The sequence below is a fragment of the Ciona intestinalis genome, chromosome 3 (genome assembly GCF_000224145.3).
Source record: "Ciona intestinalis chromosome 3, KH, whole genome shotgun sequence".
Taxonomy (NCBI): domain Eukaryota; kingdom Metazoa; phylum Chordata; class Ascidiacea; order Phlebobranchia; family Cionidae; genus Ciona; species Ciona intestinalis.
Window position 1 is genome coordinate 3,872,850 of NC_020168.2, and position 18,979 is coordinate 3,891,828.

At 33.9% G+C, this 18,979-nt stretch overlaps 5 protein-coding genes across 6 annotated transcripts in view; 2 read left to right on the forward strand and 3 right to left on the reverse strand.

The window, feature by feature from the left end:
* The window catches only part of LOC100184323 (probable leucine--tRNA ligase, mitochondrial), a 13,136-nt gene extending 10,441 nt beyond the window's left edge, over window positions 1-2,695 (reverse strand). Inside the window, exons 1-6 of the mRNA XM_002129245.3 lie at window positions 2,129-2,695; window positions 1,727-1,831; window positions 1,242-1,367; window positions 771-862; window positions 341-401; window positions 125-214 (exon numbers count right to left, since the gene is read on the reverse strand). Of these exons, the coding sequence (XP_002129281.1) occupies window positions 125-214; window positions 341-401; window positions 771-862; window positions 1,242-1,367; window positions 1,727-1,831; window positions 2,129-2,224 (570 nt within the window). The 5' untranslated portion in view covers window positions 2,225-2,695. The remainder of the gene's footprint in view (window positions 1-124; window positions 215-340; window positions 402-770; window positions 863-1,241; window positions 1,368-1,726; window positions 1,832-2,128) is intronic.
* Window positions 2,463-5,060, reverse strand: LOC101242376 (NXPE family member 3-like). The gene is made up of 3 exons (XM_004225860.4): window positions 4,489-5,060; window positions 3,765-4,031; window positions 2,463-3,471 (listed from the first exon to the last, which is right to left on the reverse strand). The coding sequence occupies exons 1-3, from the start codon at window positions 5,058-5,060 to the stop codon at window positions 2,463-2,465; spliced, it is 1,848 nt and encodes a 615-aa protein (XP_004225908.1).
* A 2,056-nt stretch (window positions 5,061-7,116) lies between these two features.
* On the forward strand, window positions 7,117-9,025 carry LOC100187475 (peroxisomal membrane protein 11C). The gene is made up of 4 exons (XM_026833609.1): window positions 7,117-7,374; window positions 7,602-7,780; window positions 8,364-8,411; window positions 8,544-9,025. The coding sequence occupies exons 1-4, from the start codon at window positions 7,141-7,143 to the stop codon at window positions 8,743-8,745; spliced, it is 663 nt and encodes a 220-aa protein (XP_026689410.1). The 5' UTR covers window positions 7,117-7,140; the 3' UTR covers window positions 8,746-9,025.
* On the reverse strand, window positions 8,974-17,416 carry LOC100181951 (anoctamin-10-like). 2 transcript variants are annotated; one of them, XM_026833608.1, is made up of 14 exons: window positions 17,152-17,416; window positions 16,800-16,918; window positions 16,259-16,387; window positions 15,211-15,333; window positions 14,377-14,633; window positions 13,352-13,527; window positions 12,790-12,938; window positions 12,353-12,408; window positions 11,848-11,922; window positions 11,204-11,413; window positions 10,442-10,633; window positions 10,092-10,206; window positions 9,733-9,849; window positions 8,974-9,464 (listed from the first exon to the last, which is right to left on the reverse strand). In XM_026833608.1, the coding sequence occupies exons 1-13, from the start codon at window positions 17,331-17,333 to the stop codon at window positions 9,779-9,781; spliced, it is 1,854 nt and encodes a 617-aa protein (XP_026689409.1). In that variant the 5' UTR covers window positions 17,334-17,416; the 3' UTR covers window positions 8,974-9,464; window positions 9,733-9,778. The 2 variants fall into 2 exon arrangements, with proteins under 2 accessions (XP_026689409.1, XP_002129502.1); XM_002129466.5 differs by having other exon boundaries at window positions 10,063-10,206.
* Window positions 17,417-17,828: 412 nt separating this feature from the next.
* Window positions 17,829-18,979, forward strand: part of LOC100179627 — a 9,153-nt gene continuing 8,002 nt past the window's right edge. Inside the window, exons 1-3 of the mRNA XM_018811347.2 lie at window positions 17,829-17,994; window positions 18,085-18,191; window positions 18,682-18,827. Coding sequence (XP_018666892.1) covers window positions 17,910-17,994; window positions 18,085-18,191; window positions 18,682-18,827 — 338 coding nt within the window. The 5' untranslated portion in view covers window positions 17,829-17,909. The remainder of the gene's footprint in view (window positions 17,995-18,084; window positions 18,192-18,681; window positions 18,828-18,979) is intronic.

Sequence of the window (18,979 nt, forward strand, 5' to 3'; positions counted from 1 at the left end):
CTAACCACTATGCCACGGCGCCAGTCTCAATACAATTAGCTCAGTGTTGGATTCGAATGAATGTGATACACCTTATCCTCGCTCAAACTAGTGTGGTATGCAACATGAAACTAAGAGAGCTCACCTTTTGCTTGTAAGCTAAGCCAGCGTGAAACATACGAACAAATAACGCTTGTGTCCATTTGTAATATGATGGTTCACAAGTGGAGAATTCCTTGAAACAAAAAACAGGTGATTTATTCCACTTTTAAAACCAATAATTTATTCCACTATCCTTCTATATGAATTGTTGCTATTCGTAAACTTGTGTTTATTTTTATATTTAAAGATAAAAACTCACACGTTCCCAGTCCATGAACAAATTAAGATCCATGAGTTGTTGCTTCATATATTTAATGTTCCTGCAGAAAATAAACATATATGTATATATATGTTGATAAATATTATACATATCAGATATATTGTGATGGCATAACTATGAGATAAACAACTGCCTTGAAATTCCTTGCATTAAACAGCTGTTAAAAACTCTATATACAAGCGACAAAACCATGAAACTTTATTATACCAGAAATTATACAAAGAGGTACTAAAGTATGTGGTTTAAAAACTTTACAGAAAAGCTGCGTTAATTGAAGCTTTTGAGCTACCCTGAATTTAAGATAAATAGAATAAGTGTTTCAGGCGAAAACAGATTGGTATTTTGGCAACAATGTAAAGTTCTGCTGTTTCAGCAACAATTTAAACACTGCATTAGTTTTATCACTTACTTATCTGTCCACTCTGTTGGGTCAAGGTTTCTGGTAAGAGCTGCATTTTCAGCTGGAAGTCCAAACGAGTCCCAACCCATTGGATGGATCACCTGGAATATAAGATGTAAGACCAGTGCCTCTGGAAACTCACTGAAAAATGCATTGACAACTATTTGCACATTTTTTATGTTACGCTGGTAATACTGCCAACATTACTGTTATTTACAAACAACTAAATTATATTTTACAAAAAAACTGCAAAATGATTGCATGTCAAAATCAGTTAGGAGTGTTTTAACTAAATGATGAAATGTGATACATTTAAATTATTCTATTTAAAATTACTAATTTTTCGTTCAAAAATTCTTTTACACTGTCAGTATTTTACAAGTTAAAAAAAAGGGGGAAATCACATAAATTGAAAATACAAACAGTATCCCAAACATAGTTTTTTTAATTAAAAAGGCCAAACTACAAATATTTCTCCACCTGCTTGCCATTCATCCTATGATAATGAGCCATAGCATCACTGATGGTGTAAACTCTCACGTGACCCATGTGAAGCTTTCCAGATGGGTAGGGAAACATGGACAAGCAGTAGAACTTTTTCCTCCCCTGTTTTTATGAATTACTACACAGTATAAATAGCTGCAATATGTAGTAAAAAATACGTTATTAAAATGTTTAAGTGTTTAACAGAAAAAAGGGGACCAGCAAAGGAAAACCCTCCACAGGAAGTTTACATGTTTAATACAGTGGTAAAAAAGTGCTTTGCATAATTTACGGAGTATAAAAAGTTTTTAAGAATATTTAAAAGTCGAATAGCAAACTAATTACATATTATTCACATTTTTCATTAACATTTCATTGCATTTACCAAAAACTCAAAAAATAACACAGATTTGTTACTTACCAAATCGTTTATCTATTAAAAAAACTCTATTTGTTAACTACCTAATACACATTATACTTACATTTCCAGAGTCTGAATCCATTTTTCTGTTTTTCCATCTCTCAACTAATCTTTTTGACCAAACTTTTTCAATCTTTATTCGAGTTTCTTTTTTGTACTTTTTGCTCTAAGAAGGTAATTCTACAAATTATACACAAATATAGGAATATAGTAACAAAATTATTTATTATTTGTTCAGTTCCAACCCCTTTGCAACTATTTAAAGTTATTCAGTCTTTTTAAAACCTTTTACTTTTATTTTACTTAATAATACATATAATCCTAACTTGTTGAAAATGAGATAGGCATTGCTATTTATGCGATGCAAGAATAAATTTAAAATACGTGATGTTTTTATAAAAAAATCACGAAACCGAGGTCATTCATTTACATGGCACTAAAGTTATATTGATCTACTACTCACCCAAGTTCCCGTTTCACTGTAGATTAATCTGCACGGTGCAAGACCATGTACTAGTCGACGTTGCCTAAGTAACTTTAAAATTGACTTGACTTCCATTTAACCTTTACAGCACAAATACTTACAAATAGCAAATCAAAATAATAATTGCTCGCACATGGAGCAGGTAAATTCCCCTAATCGATATATTTCTCACTTTCAGTAAAAATGCACGAAAAGGGTATAGTAACGGGGAGCTTTTATCTCTAAGTTAATTTATCGTAAATGACAGGAGTCTAGTGGCAAATATAAATAGGAAAAACAGTAAAAAATTAATATAAATAAACAACATTGCGTGTTATATAGTTCCACATACATAAGAAAGCATCATTGTAATTTGGCTAAGCACCATATTTTTATCGGGGTGCACATCTTCTTGTGGGTGAACAGTTGTCATGTCCCACGTATCAAGAAAACCAACACCGGGAATATCGGAGAAAAATGTTTGTAGGATTTTATGAAATCTGTAACTAAACCAATGGGACGGGCAAGTAATTTTGCTATTTTTATGTACATTTGTCCCACGAATAACAATCTTTGCTTTAGGTAGCCGACGTAGTAAGGTAATGAACGAATTCTTAACAGCAGTTAGTCTTTGTAGAAAAACAGAAGGGTCATAAAGGTTAAAATGTAAACCGATGTTAAAGAAAATCATTATATCTTTGCCATCACTTCCCGTAATTTCATCGATTGTATCGGTCAGAAACGGACTGCTACGCGGTGGCCCTGGGTTATGGACTGGGTTCGAATGGCCTCGGTAATATACCGTAATGTTGTATGCTTTGTTCGTACCGGTCCGCGGTTGCTGCCAGACCACAGTTGTGTTTTCGCTTTTAGTCACAAGCTGGGCTTCTCCAGCAATTTCATAGTACCACTGGCGCATTGTAGAATCACCAATCAGGTACACAACCTTATTTTGAAAGCACCGCTTCAAACGCGCCATGTTGCTATCCTGATTTGCACAGTGTAGTGATTTCCACCTGCCGTCTATGAATAACCCAGCCGGTAAATTAGGATCCAGTGTTTGTATCCCACTGTTCGTTTTGCACGTTGTTAGTTCTTTCCTGTCGTTCTGTCCATCATCGAAAACAACAACAGCGCTCCCCGAACCGTTGATACGAACGTTCCAGTTTATATCTTTTTGATACAGTGGGTCTACGACACCCATGATCAGATGGGTTTCGGCTGCCCAGGTATACGTTGTTTCCATCCAGGTCACAGCTTTCGGACAACTTTCGTTTTTTGGTTTTACACAGAACCAAGACACACCTTTTTCAGGCTCGGAAAAGTCGCACGTATTTTCTTGCCTAAAATATGGATTTTTTAGAATAATATAAGCTATCATCTCTCTTTGCTTCATTTAAATAAAATGATGTAGCGGGGTGGGGAAAGTTGGAACACCTTTTCATTCTATTTTCTTATCGCATTTGGTCAGGATATTTAAATATTATGTGATAAAGGTGTCCCATCTCCCCCCACCCTATTATATGTCGTATATGAAAAAAGATCATATATATACAATGTTTTCGGGTACAAGACAGCTATAAAACAAAACTTTTGTTTAAATGAACTAAAAAAATCATATAATATACGTATATACTTTTGACCAGCAAGCATCACATCACATTGAGTTTTCTCTCCCTGTGGAAACGTAGCTTGGTGGATGGCGCCAGGTCCAATATACGCGGAAGTATTATGAACAAGCTGTGTAATTCCTTCGCTTGAATGAACCATATGAACAATCAAATGTGACTTCCCGCTCCATAAAAGAGGCACGGATACTTTGTACGTCCCAGTCCCTTCGTCTTCTATATGGCAAGCTATACCATCGTTGTTTGTCTTTCCATCGGGGAGGATTCTTATCAACCTAAATCAACATACCATTGGTTAGGTTGTCTATTCGTGTTCACATTAAGGTATTCTTTACCAACATTAAATATAATACTGTGGTGTAACATGGATGCCGGTAGTACATAATATCCAAATCAAAATCTTAAATTTAAGAAACAGCAGCGCCCTTTTAGAGTCGTGAGAATACGGTTATATAATTATAAACACTCTTTGTTCACTACCAAATAGGGCGAAAAAAGATATTGAAAAATGGACCATTATACCTACCTCAATCAACTTTATCAATAGAACATTTACTACTACCATATCAAGACCAACTAAAAACTTTTACAATCACCAAGCCTCCCCGAAGAAAAGGCCCACTCGAAAAACACTAACAATTACTGTGCTTCAAAAAGTTCCTAATAGGACCAAAGAAAATAAACTAAGCATTATAACCATTCAAATGCATGCTAACACACGAGTTAATTTACCTTGCAATAAAATAATCTCCACCGTAGGTTTTATCGTTACCGTCAAAGTCCCTAGCAATTATAGTAGCTTTCAAAGTATCACCAACAAACAGGGGTGCTTGTCCCGTCTCCACAGTTAACTCGGTTGTATTAGGGCTTGTCGTTTTTCGTACATCAACCGGCCATTTTACAAACCCACTTTCCACTTTAGTAAGATGGGCATCTAACTCTGGGAGGTACTGTCTCCATATTGTACTCCCAAACGCTGTGTTCAAATTGACTAACCCGGGAACAGATAAAAGCTTTGGTAATCCAAGTGTCGTAACCTTGGTTCTTGCAATTGCCGCATTAGAGATTTGCTTGGTAGATTCAGGTACACGAGTCGAAGTAGTCGTTGTTGTTGTTGTTAGAATCTTACTTTTGACTTCGCTAATTTGGGAATCGCATTCGCACTTAGTAATATCTCTACCAAATGGCTTGGTAACCACTGCTTTGCTTATGGTCTCTTCGAATATCCGATCGTGGATTATAATACTGGATAATACCAAAACTAAAAGAAGCAAAAACGTGTCACGTCCACTTCTTAAAGCCATTCTGCAAAGTAAAGGCACTGTATAGTTTCAAAAACCTCTTCTACTCATACACAAGTTAAATGGCTCTCTTATAATAAGCGAGTATATCGTATATTCAAATTGAGGTATATGTAATTAGTTATAGGTAAATACATACTTCCGTCTGGTATGACGGCTTGCATTTATTTTGATTTTCTACACTGATGACGTCACACCATGACATGTAGATTTAGGATAATGTGATAGTATATGCAGACAAATTGCCGGTACATCTGTGTCGATTTAAAAACTGCACAATGAGCAAAATAGTGCCAGTATTATTATTAATATAAACAGTATAGGCTACATGAAACATACAAGATCTACTTTAAACCACAGTATACTATACTTAAACTTGGTCTTTTTCTGTGAAGCTAATTCATATAGTTCTCTGCAATAACAGTTTATTTCAAAGGTATTTAGTATGACAGTATAGGGTTATCTGTTATATTCTACACTGATGAGGTTCTATACGACCTACATCGAAACACACCATGGAACTTTACCCCAACAAGCATGGTGCTACCTCGTATAGCGTTAACAACAATATAACGCTTGATGAAAAGAGCGTAACACCAAGTCAAACAGTAATCCGGAATGACTCGACGCAACGTGGAGGTGTAAAGTTCGGTTTGCAATTAAAGTAACTGTTTATAAATTATAACGACTGCTAACAATAGTTCAAAGGTTTGGAAACGAAACAAAATTACAACAGCGAACATGGAGTGTTTTGTTTTCTAGGACACCTAAAAATCCTCAACGCTAAAACAACTTCGACTTGCAAATATCCCTTTATATAATACATTTCACCCACCAAAGGGATTGTGTATATATCACACAAATCTCATAAAATACTGAACCTTTAACACCAGCACCCTACACTATATGGTCATCAACGACTTCAACGAAATCCTTACACAACTGAAATATGAGGGCAAATCAAACACTAGTTAACTGCTCTAGTTGTGGTGTTTACAGACAATAAAATGTACGTACACATCAAGCCACGTGCTCTTTACCCCCACCTGTCGACTCTATATCTTGTTTCTTGCAAATTTAAAATGGCAAACTGGAATTTATTGCATGCAATTAACGGTAGACTACCTTTTTACTAGACCTGAGATGTGTAGTCTAATTTCGTTAGTTAAGACATTATTTACTTTGTAATAAGTTTCCTCGTTGTGGCATAGCGGTTAAGGAGCACTCGCACCATAAACGGAGGTTATGTGTTCGATCCTTGATGCTGCTACCAATGTGACGGTGTCCGTGTGTCTTCTTAGGCGAACCATACTCGTTGAGGGCACCGCGGCCTACTAGAGATAGTAAGCCGTCAGGGCACTGATGGACTTGTTGCCATAATGGTCAGCCAATAATAAGAAGCGACCAATTAAAAAAAACAACAAGCACTCCACAAAGGTATAACTTCGGGAACACGAGTTGCAAGTATTTTGAAACATAAATGTTATAATGACCTTATTGCTGTTTTGAGTAAACTCCTAAATATGCAGGCTTATCCTCTTTTGATGAAGAGTAACCGGTAACGTCATACACAGCTGATGCGGTTCGCATGCGGGGCGTGCTGTTATTGCTAGAAATGGTAGGCATTTGACAACGTTTTTTTTATCGAATTGGAATGGTGTAAGAACAAATAAACCTTAAAATATTATCGGTCCCTTACAATTGAGATGCATGTGCAAATTTTGATAAATCGCAAAGTTAATAAATAATTAGGCCTATATACATGCCTCGTATATTAGCGATGCATAAATAGGTAGATACATGTGAAATTTTGGAGTATCAGCTACGGCTTGGGAAACAATACACGGATCACTATTTCCTTTTGGTAACATTAGTTTATTAATGCGTAGAAAAGTTAATTCAAGCAGAAAAGGAACCTTTATGGTATTTGTTGTCAGGCGTGACGTCACGGGGATTCCCCAGTGTGCTGCTGTCTCTGTTTTAGAAAAAATTAACTTATTTTAGGACTTCAGGTTAAAAATAACCTGATTAAGTATTACCCATTTAACCAATGCCTTTTTAGACAATACAATACCACAAAGCAATGGCAGGTTTAGGGACAGCTGTGAAATTGCTAGAGTCGTACCGTGGCCGAGATAAAATTATGAGAACTACAAGTTTTGCAGCTTTGTTTGCAAGTGGGATGACAAGTAACCCTGAACTGGCGCAGCGGTTTGCAAAGATAACCATGGAATTAAGTGGTTGTAGAACTATTCTTCGACTTTTTGACGATCTTTCAATGTTAGCTTTATCAATGCGATATGGCTGGGGAAAGAATGTAAGTTGCATGTTACAATATTGTTTTATATAATAAAATCTAGTCCCTTTAACTAGTGCATGCCTGCTATGTCTACAATATTCACTATGTTCACTATGTCTGCTATGTCTGCTATATTCACTACATAGTGAACATAGCAAATATTGTGGACATAGTGGATATGCACTAATTAAGGGGGCCGTAAAAACTTAATTATTTTTGCATTAAGTAATAACACAAAACTGCAGGAAAAAGATACCGTCCAACGTGTGTTTAAAATCATGAGTAATTTTGTGAACCAAATGTTCTTCCCTATTGAGCATGTGGCGTGGGCTGCAGAGAAAGGTCTCATTTCCATCTCAGCTGCTCCGTGGTGGTTAGCTAGTCTGTGTGCCTGGGTTTCATCTCTGCTTATTAACCTTGTCAGGTATTATCTGTTATGATACATTAAACCAAATTTGAGCTGTTGTCTGGGTCATATGGAATTAGATTTTTCTCTAGTCGAGTGTGTCTGTTATTTAAAGGACGCTGCCAGTGAAAAATCTTCTCCCTACGTTATATTCTAACTCCTTTCCACTAAGCCATATAAACACTACCCCTACAACAACTAGCAACTGACCCCCTTATTAATGACTCCTAACAACCAACCTCTAACACATTTCACTAGCTTAATCTGTAGCGTACCAGAGGATTCTTTGACAGTGTCCTTAGCTAGGACCAATAATCATTCTGCTAATGGCTTTATATGTCTCATGTTTTCTATTTAATGTCTCTATACTGAATATGGACAACCGGATACTAACCACTTGGTTGTAGCAATTATTAATCGAAGTAGCTTTATCAAGCCCATACCTGGTGGCAATAATACCCACATCACGCTTGATGATTACAAATCATTTAGCACTGCTTGATTTAGGAATTTGTAGTTTTTTTAGCAGGAGGATGCCTTCAATACAGTATAACTTAAATTTTTAATACATTTCAGTTAGTAATAATACTTATTTTAACAGTATCATGTGGAGAGTGTTGAAGTTGATTAAAGCAAGATCCCAAGAAGGGTAATAAGAATAAACAGTTAAAACGGTTTATTTATTGTATAGCATGTATGATGTATTAGGTTACTGATCAAAAATTGATTGAAAAAACTGCCTAAAAATGTTTCTTTAAGTTATTTCGAAATTCGATTGCAGGTCCAATAGAATGGATCCAAAGTTATTCAAGACAAATTTGAAAACTGAGGCGCTCAATTTTTTTGAGAATGTTTCTAATTTGGGAATGGCAGTGCATTGGTTGCCAGGGCAACAATTATGGTGTGGTAGACTCAATCCAGCCACTGTTGGTTTGCTGGGCATGACTTCTTCATTGATTGGACTTGCAAAAATGGCAGTTTAGTGGCTACTAATATATTGTTGTAGGGCAGCCTCACATGTCATAATTTGTAATTAATGAACAAAGTTAATGTAATTGTTTGTTCAAGGCATAGATATTATGATTTCTTGTATTACTTTTAAGTTTTGTCCATATAACTAATAGTGTAAGTAAAATAAGAATCAAGTTGCCTATCATGTTACCTTAGTACCTTGCAATAATTAATCTTTGTAATCTATGCAGCTGTTTCAATCTTTTAATTGTAATTGTACATTTTGGCTTTATAATAAACACTTTAAATCAACAATTGCAGTTTTAAGCGCAAATATATAAATATGACTAATACAACTATATATTGCTAGCTGGCCGACATATTACAAAATAATATTAACGTCTTTTTTCACTAAACATTGCATCGTCAAACGGGCAAGAATATCCTACATACTACAAAATGAAGCAGTATTTTGCTTTAACTGATGGAACAAAGTGCAACTTAAAACATACTCATAAACCAAAACTATCAAAAAAATAAAATCTCCGTATTTAACAAAACGCATGCATAAGGATTCTGAAACTTTAAACTTAAGAAGCAAAAACTTCTATTTGAAAAGGAACAGAGGAAAAACAAGTTAATCCGTAACCAAAAGTTCATGCTCTTCTTTGATAGTAGACGGTTTACTGATGGCCGCCAGAACTTCCAGGTTCTTTTGAACAATTTGTGCTGGAAGAAGCATTCTTGATCGCTGTGAAAAATAAGGTCACCATCACCAAGACTACACACATGCACCGTGCAGTTACATGCTTAAATAAAACTAAACAATCCATTCAAACAAACCATTTGCCCTAAAAAATAAGAACAATTGCAAAACGTCAACTTTGCTCAAAACTGAAACTAGGTAAAATAGAAATTGCCACACAATATGAGAAACTAAAATAAGGTAAATCAAAACTGGGTGTCGGTGTTTTAGTTGATCATAAATCTCGGTTTGAGCCATCCTTGCACCCATGTACCTGTCTCTTAAGAGCTTGCAGTGAGTAATGTTGCATCTTTCTTGTTTCAATTTTGACCCAGAGAGGCATGGCTGGTACTGTGTATGAAATTAACCAACGTATGCCAAGAAGTAAATGCTGCAGATAAAAAAGTGACTGCAAATGTGGTTCTGGGTTAATCCAAGAATGGTATCTTAGTCATAGTAGGAACTGGATACTTTTTGAAAAAACTGGATACCTTTTCGGGAACGCTGTGGCTAACACTTTTGGGGAAATTATGTGTTTACGAAACAAGACTGTGTTTTTAAAATCAACATAAAATAAGCTTAAAGGGATGGCAATAGCCCATACCTCAAGCACAACAAATGCAGTGAATATACTTAATGTTGTAGCATCAGGAAAAATCTTGTAAATCCATTCAATAAACCTTGGTGTGTGGAAAACAAGTGCAAGGTTTGAAACCACAGCTAAGTATGATAAGGCTTGAAAGGCAACCTACAGAAGGGTATGTGTCAATCGTGCTACAATATGTATAAAATATAGTAACACATATATTTTCCAAAACACCAGAAGTGATTTCTTGCCCAAAAACTGCATTATTTAAAATTTTTTTGTTTAAACTAAATTTACATTAAGAGTCACAAAATTTAATTTTTGTACAAGCCATTGTTATTAAAAAAAAGTTATTTTAAATTAAAAGTTGGTAATCCATGCCATAATCGGCAAATACCTTCCATGTTCCAATTCCAGTTGTTTGGTAAACAAAGGGTCTTCTGTAAACATTGCAGATTTTGAAAGCATCCGATTTCATTTCAATTATGTTGTTTATAAGAGCAAATATAGCAGCGGGAGGATAGACACAAGAGAACAACACCACATAACCAAACTGAAGCCATAACTCAAGGTAATCATCAAATGTTCCCTATGCAAATGAGAATACAAATTGAATGAATGTAATTCTATCCTCCTGTGGCAGGAAATCTACAGTGATTATAACATAGATGTTCTTTTTATACATCTTCTGCCAGCTTACCAGTTACCATGTATGTAACGGTGTGGATAATTTTTTTTATACATTGTATGGCTGGCAATTTAGATCTATTAGTTACCACCGGGTTGGAGCAATTGCCATTAAGTGTCTTACTCAAAGACACATGTGCCCACAATGGTAGCAGCACCGAGCCTTGAACCCATTACCTCTCGGTTAGAGACAGACACCAGCACCAGCTGTGCCATGACAGTAAGGCATGCTTTAATTCGGTTACTTTTGCTATTAGGCATAATGTAATAATCGTTTAGCGGCTCATCTGGTATAAAAAACGTAGTGTATCTCCAACAAGTCTTGACTTGCTATCATATTTCTTTTGTGCAAATTCAGTTGTCCCTAACCACTAATGTCTCGTCCATATTTACAAACACACAGAAATAGAAACAAAAAGATACAAAATTTAAAGACCAAAATTTACACTGGCAACATTCACTCAATACCAACCTCATATGTATCTCTTTGTAGTTCAAGGCAAGTCTGGTCATGTCTGTTCAATTCAGCTTTATCTACTGCATCTGAAGTGGTTGGGCCAGTGTTGCCACGATTCAGTGTTGACCGATATACAGAAGATCGATATTTGAATTGCCAATATGGGAGTAGTGACTCTATTGCTTGTGATACGATCATATGAACCAAGAATAAATTACGAAGAGTCTAAAAGTGGTTACTAAATATTTAATCATGTTATGACAACTCTGTTTTACTTTATGTGTAAGTGTGTGAGAGCATAAGAGATAAGACAGCAACAAAAATTACACGTTGTCGCCGTAACACATAAAACATTAATAGGAGTGATCAAATGTCAGCACATCATTGTAAATAATCACCCACAAAGTAACATACATGGTAACTCGTACGCTGGCACAAGGTGTATGAATACCCGGGTGATAACGACTGTCATTTTCCGGCCACGCGAGGATAAAGTAAGTTTCATTCATTCATTCATTCAAATAAAAATGTTCACACAACAGGCTAATTGCTGCTTTACTTAACAGAAAGATAGCTAATGTTATCTATTACTAACTGTGCCAGCCAAACTATATATTTAATCCAATACACCTAAAATAGAATAGCTAGATATATTATACCTGTCTTAGCATTGGCATATCATCGTAAATAAACGCAATGTAGAACAAAGCGAGAAAGTTGTTGGAGAAATCAAACTGTGGATAAATCATAAATGTATGGCACAAATTTATATCATTATTTTAAAGTTACCAAATTATATAAAACAAATTTTGAAAGTTGGGTTACAATTACAATCCTGGCTGAAGCTCTAAGAACAGAGTTTTCCGAATACAAGTTAACAGATACAACAAAACAAATCTATTTGTGGCAATTTGGGTTTAAAGTTTAACTACTCAAATTTTGTTCTGATAAATAATATATTTAGATATTGTTATTTCTGCTAGTTACCAAGAAAAATATAAAACAATATTTTTGGTCGTTCCGGTATTAATATAAGAGTAAATGCCAGAGGAGCCCGAAAAAGTATATTTTAATACATACAAACTATTTACTAATATTAGCAGTTAGCATATTATACTAGGTATTATTAGTTAGTATATTATGCTATTAACACACTCTACATACCACCAGTATCTTGGTAATCAGATGATTTTGATAAGTTGACTCAAGTCGATGGTTTTCTGTTAAAATAATCAAGTTAATTGAAAAATCATCTGGCTGGTGAAACTTTTTTTATTTTAATTTTTTTAAAGTTCATTATAAACACAGAGTTTTTTGAAATAGGTATTTTGTTTGGTATATCTTAACCAGTGCTGTGGTACAGTACAGCCAATAAGCCATATACAAATTAATTGACCCCCCAAAAAACAATATTAGTTTTACCAACAACATTACATATGCCGCAACTTGCAAGCAGGTATATGAAGCAGAAAAACTGTGCTATAACAGTCGTCTTTACCCCACCACACAAGGATAAATTAGTTACATTCATTCATTTATTCACAAACCTCAGAAAAACTTAATCCTATCTCACAAAACTATACTAAAGTGTAAGCTCTCACCTTGGTCAGTCAGAAATTCAGCTAATTTTCTATACAGTGAGTTTCCCATCAAAACAAGAATAGAATAAACGATACTTGGTGCGTTCTTTATAAGTGAGCTGATGATGCCAGGTTCATGACGATACATACTTGTTAAGTATATCTCCCAACTGGAAGAAGTGAATATTTATTGACAAGTTAGAATAAATTGTATAATTTATTTCATTTAAACATTTTAGTTGTTTTTTTAAAAAAATGGTGTCGAACAGAAAATGCAAGCACGAAAAACAGCGGTTACTCAGTCAGTATTTATATGTTATATATTGAAAATAATTGTATATATTGATAAAAATCATATATATAAATCCAAAAAAATATAAAATATTATAAACTTTTCATCCTATATATATATGTGTGTATGAGCTTATACTTAAATTTGTCATATGTAGGCAAGTACAGTAATGAAAACCAAAACAAGTTGGATTAACCATTTTTAATGTGGGGTATACATTAAATTATTAAGCTACTAATAATTTTGTTTGTGTAGTATATATATACTAAGCTACCAATATAAGCTACAAACCTGAAATAATAAAACATCAAGCAAACTGCAAGTGCCACACAAAGCAACACTACTGGACATGTAATGAGATAAACACGAATGTTTCGTTTCCATGAAGGATAGGTCGGTTCTTGCCTCTGCGTTACCTCATTTAAACCCAAAGGACCACGGTACCCTGTCCTGGGCTCCTCCCAAACCTGAAGTAACATCAGATTTCTATGTAATTTATGGCAAGTCATTAGAAATGTAGAATATACTCAATTTACGCATACAGTAGTATTGCTACTATAGGATAAAAAGGTTTATGATATTTTATATTTTTTTGGATTTATTTTGATTTTTTGTTATGCTGCTGTACTATAATTGCTATTGTATATACTATATAAGAATATACTTAATTTACGTATAAAAAATAAAAAAGTATTGCTACTATAGGATAAAAAGGTTTATGATGTTTGATATTTTTTTGATTTAATATGAGTTTTGGATATGCTGCTGCTTGTAATTGCTATTGTATTTACAGATGATTTCTAAGACCACAGCTAAATGACTAAGAAATCAGTAATAACAGACTTCCTGCATTTTGTTTTGAGATGATTAACGTAATTAATAATTGAATGACTCAACGCCGCTGCTTTGGTAAACAAAATTAGCTTCATAAAGCACAGAGAATATATTAGGTAAACATTAAACACCTGAAATTAGTCACCGATTTTTCATGAATGTATATTATAAAAAATGTTGACAAAAACAATAAACTTATATTTAAAGTAGAAAGTGTGCCTACCATTTTGCATTCAATATTAATTACTTAGTTAATGTTAAAAAAATGTTAAAATTGTACCAATATTTTAATTTGCCATATTAACTTTGTTTTTACAGTATTATCATTATTTATATAATTAACATGTATTTACTTTAGGAAAATTAATACACAAAAGTGATTCTATATGGCCCTGGAGGTAAATTCTAAAGTGCGGAATTGCAGGGGACTTTAGATATAGCCTAAAATAGGCCCATTACCACAAAGAAAAAATCTTAGTTACCTTTGCACCTAGCGTTCCCCATTTATAAGAATACTCAGTTGACTTTCTTTTCCACATCTCTAAAAACGCTGCGGCCCACAAGACATGAATCACTGACAGAACCCAGTTGTCATCCACCCTGCCTCCGATGTCACTACGGAGCCCCAACCCCCAGTGTAAAAGCCCCAACACCACTAAGGGTACAAGGGCAAGGGTGTAGAAATTAAGAAAGGCAAAGTAGATGCTGATGGAGTCACCAAAGTAGCTACGAACATGGTCTGATAATAATATATATATATATTTACATTTAAAAACTGTTGGTTTAAAAGTTTAAATGAAAAATAGGTATTGCTAAAAAATTACTTTCCAATGTAAAAGATAAAATATACGAAAGTATAATTTAAAAAAGAAGAAGCACAAAACTTTTTGCAAGATGTAAACTAAACCTGTTGTGCGACAAGTCTGAACTTCTCAAAACGAATAACAGTAAAACTACCCTATATTTAATATCACAATCTAATTTAACTACGGACTATTAAGCAGTGTCCTGTTTCACACAATAGCCACAGGCTATCACAGTTCCAACACTGAAGTTCAATTTTTTAAAACAACAGGATTTCACTACATGTATAGTAGGGTAGGGGAAGATGAGACACATTTAAAACATAATATTAAAATATCCTGATCGTGTTTTAAACAATTAACAACAGTCTATTGAAGTCGTGAGAATATGGTTTTATAACTCTTTGAATTTTCTTTGTTTACTACCAAATGGGACAAGAAAATAGAATGAAAAGGTGTCCCATATTTCCCCACACTATATAAAAGGAATCGCATATTAAACTAAAAACTTACCCAGAGGTTGCTGCAAATTTAAATCAAGTGTTTTATACCACAACCATCGCAACTTATGCAGAGTAGGTCTGTCATGTAATGGGAAGTTATCCGTTACCAAATGGTTGCTGACCATACGACGAACTAAAACAATGAGAATAAAAGTTTAGGCTGTGAATCTGTGATATATTTAGGGATGCACATTACAGAATAATTATGTATTCTAGGATATCCTAGAATACTTTATTTCGAATCTAGAATTCCGAATCTTTTTATGTTTATAGGAAAAAATAATTTCACCCACATAAGTCAGTTAATTGAGTCTTTATTAGTAGCCTTGTTGGATCATGAGCTGTAAAATGACCAAAAATTGTACTATTGGGGAGTTTTTGCGTCACAAAACGTATAGCAGGCTATGAAAAGACGTTGCGAAACGTTTACTCTCGAAAGTCCCACCAACACAATTTTTTTTTTTTCAAAATTAATAAGTTTCAAAAATTGTTATTATAGTATATGAGATGACATATGATGACGTCATTAAACAGAATACCGAATCCCGTAATTAGATTCGAATACAAAAGGATTCGAATCTCACGGATTCAAAATTCTGTAATGTGCATCCCTAGATATATTATGTAAATTTGGCCATTTTCCAGTGCTTATACTGTTGGATTGTTCTTGTTGCATTATAACCGAATACAGAAAGTGCTAGTAAATATATAAGTATATATATTATATATATATATAATTTATTCAACAAATAAAAATATTTCACGAAGAAGGTAAGAACTAGTATCTAATCTTTTGTTTAAATACATAATCAGTTTGTTGTAAAAAATTAAATGAATTAGGTATGCTAAGTGAGATCTTATTATTTTAGTTTACAGATATAATTAAAAAAAAACACATTATATATTATAGATAATTTTAATTAAAAAAAAACTCCAATTAAAAAAACACAAGAAAAGTATAACATAAAGTTGGTTCTGCTTACATAGGCTATAGATTTAAAAAAAAATCCAATTAAAAAAACACAAGAAAAGGATAACTTAAATTTGGTTTGGCTTACATATAGATTTTCCCGGATATAGTTTAATATTTTCATACGAAGGAATATGTTTCTCGTCTATAGCTCTTAGTCCATCAAGTTCAACTTTAACAATTTGATGTTGTTCACTCTCGGAGAGGAAGTCATCATCTAAAAAGAAACAATTTAAACTTCCTATAAGGATGCGCAACAGCAGACTGTAGTCTCATTATTACGCAGCATAACACAGGAAATTAGGATTATTACTCTCTAGTATTTGTGTACTAGTTGTGGCGTTAAGCTCCTATATTGGTGTCTTGTGTTCATAATAACATACTTTTTTAATGGTTTTTGTGTCCATCTGTCCACTTTTCTAATTACATAAGACAAATATTTTTGTATTTTGTATTTTTTGTAACAAGGTGTATATTAGAACTTTTTATAGCAATTTCATATATAACATGTTGTTCTACCACTGTTTTTGCTTTTTTTGCTTTTATTGAAACTAAATATTCAAACTAAAGTTATAGCCCAGGCCTATACACTAATTTATATATATATATTTACTATTTTTTATACTCACCTTTTTGATGCTTAAAATTAGCACGGTCAGTGAAGCAAAACTCCCTCAGGGTTCCATCTTTATATTCTTTCTTCAATCCAATTGCTTCTGCACCATGTAATAGTCGGTACTTAGATGCACTGTGAATAATAACATTTATGTATGATAATAAAGAATAAATTAGTTAAAGGACAGATGAGAATGAAATTAACAGCAAAGCAACTGTCGATATAAAATGCTATGAATTAAAAAATTAATTAAAAAGCGTGCAGGCCATAAAAACTCGCATGGTGTTGCAATCGGAACATATTAGGATGTATAAGAATAAGCAAGTTAAATATACACTTTTTATATTGCAATAAAAACCAAGCACCTTATGTATAAAACTTTGGCTCCATTTAATTCAGTTACGTCAACGTCCAACTGGCACCCGTTGTCCACTTTATTATCTTGAATTCTCTTGACGAGCCATAACACAGCTTCATTTGCTATTTTAGGCCTTAGCCTTACAACAACACAAGGTTGTCTGGTGTATTCTGTGGTCTCAGGTTCCATTGCTCGTAAAGGGTAAACATTCCAAGCAAGGCGTTTATAAAGTTCACGGCACTACAACATCACCAAGCGAATTCACACGTCAATGTAAATGAGGAGAATAATACAGCGGTATGATGGAATGCTCTCTCGGATAGGAGAGAAACCATTTAAAAGAAAAAGGTTTTACCTTTTTTTCTTGATCATCGGTAAACTTTGCAGTAAAGATGCAGTGATGGTATTGAAAAACTACCATTTTAAATAAATTGCATGAACTTTAAGATATATTTAATATGTGTTTGCTTAAGATGTCCCAATTTTCCTTTTTTTTCCGCGAGAAATTGGCAAAATTTATAACTATATCATATTTTATGGTCACGTGATAAAANACAACCTAATCGGGGATCCACCAGAAATAAATCCCCTTGATTTTTGGCATCGTCCGTTGTTTCCAATGTATTTTGTAGTTCCCTATCCAGTTAATATCTCACTTTTAAAAGTAGCTGTTTTTTTATAACTGGTTTTATTTATTCCTTTAGAGAATTATAAATAGTTGAAATTAAGGTGTATAACTGTTACAAATTATCGTTCAGTTAAAACATGGGCGATGAAATTGAACCGTCCTTTTTGAAGTTACTTAAAAACTTAAAGGCGAAACCTGGCACAGCAGAAAAGTTATGGAAAGGTTAGATTTAAAACTAGTTTATATAAGTTAGATTAATAGAAACGTGGCCACTCGGGAATAAAGTAAGTTACATTCATTCATTCAATACAGGTGGAATAACATCTGCTGCTGATTTATCATCATATGACACTGCAGATGTGAAAGCAATTGTTAATGATCCTGTCTTGATTAAGACATTTCTACCAGTACTACAGCAGGTAAACTGCAACAAAATTGTTCACACTATGCGGTATATCTAAAATATGGACCTACTTTAAAATTATATACCAGTGCCTGGCCTATAAATTTTGTACTCTTGTTTCATTTAAGATAATTACTATCCAGTCTGTAAAGTATGGCAGGTACCAAGTGATTATGTTTAGAAACTTTTGGTTTTCCATGCCATATTTTCCCCCACGCATGCCAATTAATTAGGCAATAAACTAAAACCGTATTAAATTAAAGTAGTTTTGCCTATTGTGACTTAGAAATGTATGTGCATTGCATAGGATTTTTATTAATAGCACACAGGCATACAAAAAAAATAAGAGAGATCTTGTCAGAAACTGCCATATTTTGCAGACTAGATTACTATAACAAAGTGGTTTCCAGTAAAGATAAAATGTTCTGTATTACTTTTTACTCTATTCATAAAAATATTTTTTTTAATCGCTTTACTTTTTGTTAGTGAATGTTAATATTTTTTAGTATGCCTTCCAAATATCAATGGATAAAAATCCCAATGAAAAGGCAATGCAGTTGCTTCAAAGTCACAACAATACCACTCCACAACAAGGGTCTGGTCTTCAAAGTGATGCTACTGGTTTCAGTCCAGGAAGCAATGATGCAACAAGGTAATAATCAATTTTTTTTTTGCCCTAAAAAATATAAGACGCACAATAGTTAGGTTAGAGTGTCTGCGTTCAGCTTAGAAGTTATGAGTTCGTTGCTCAACACAATTTCTATGGTCAGCAACCAGCGTGTGTGTCTTACGTAACTGTAGTTG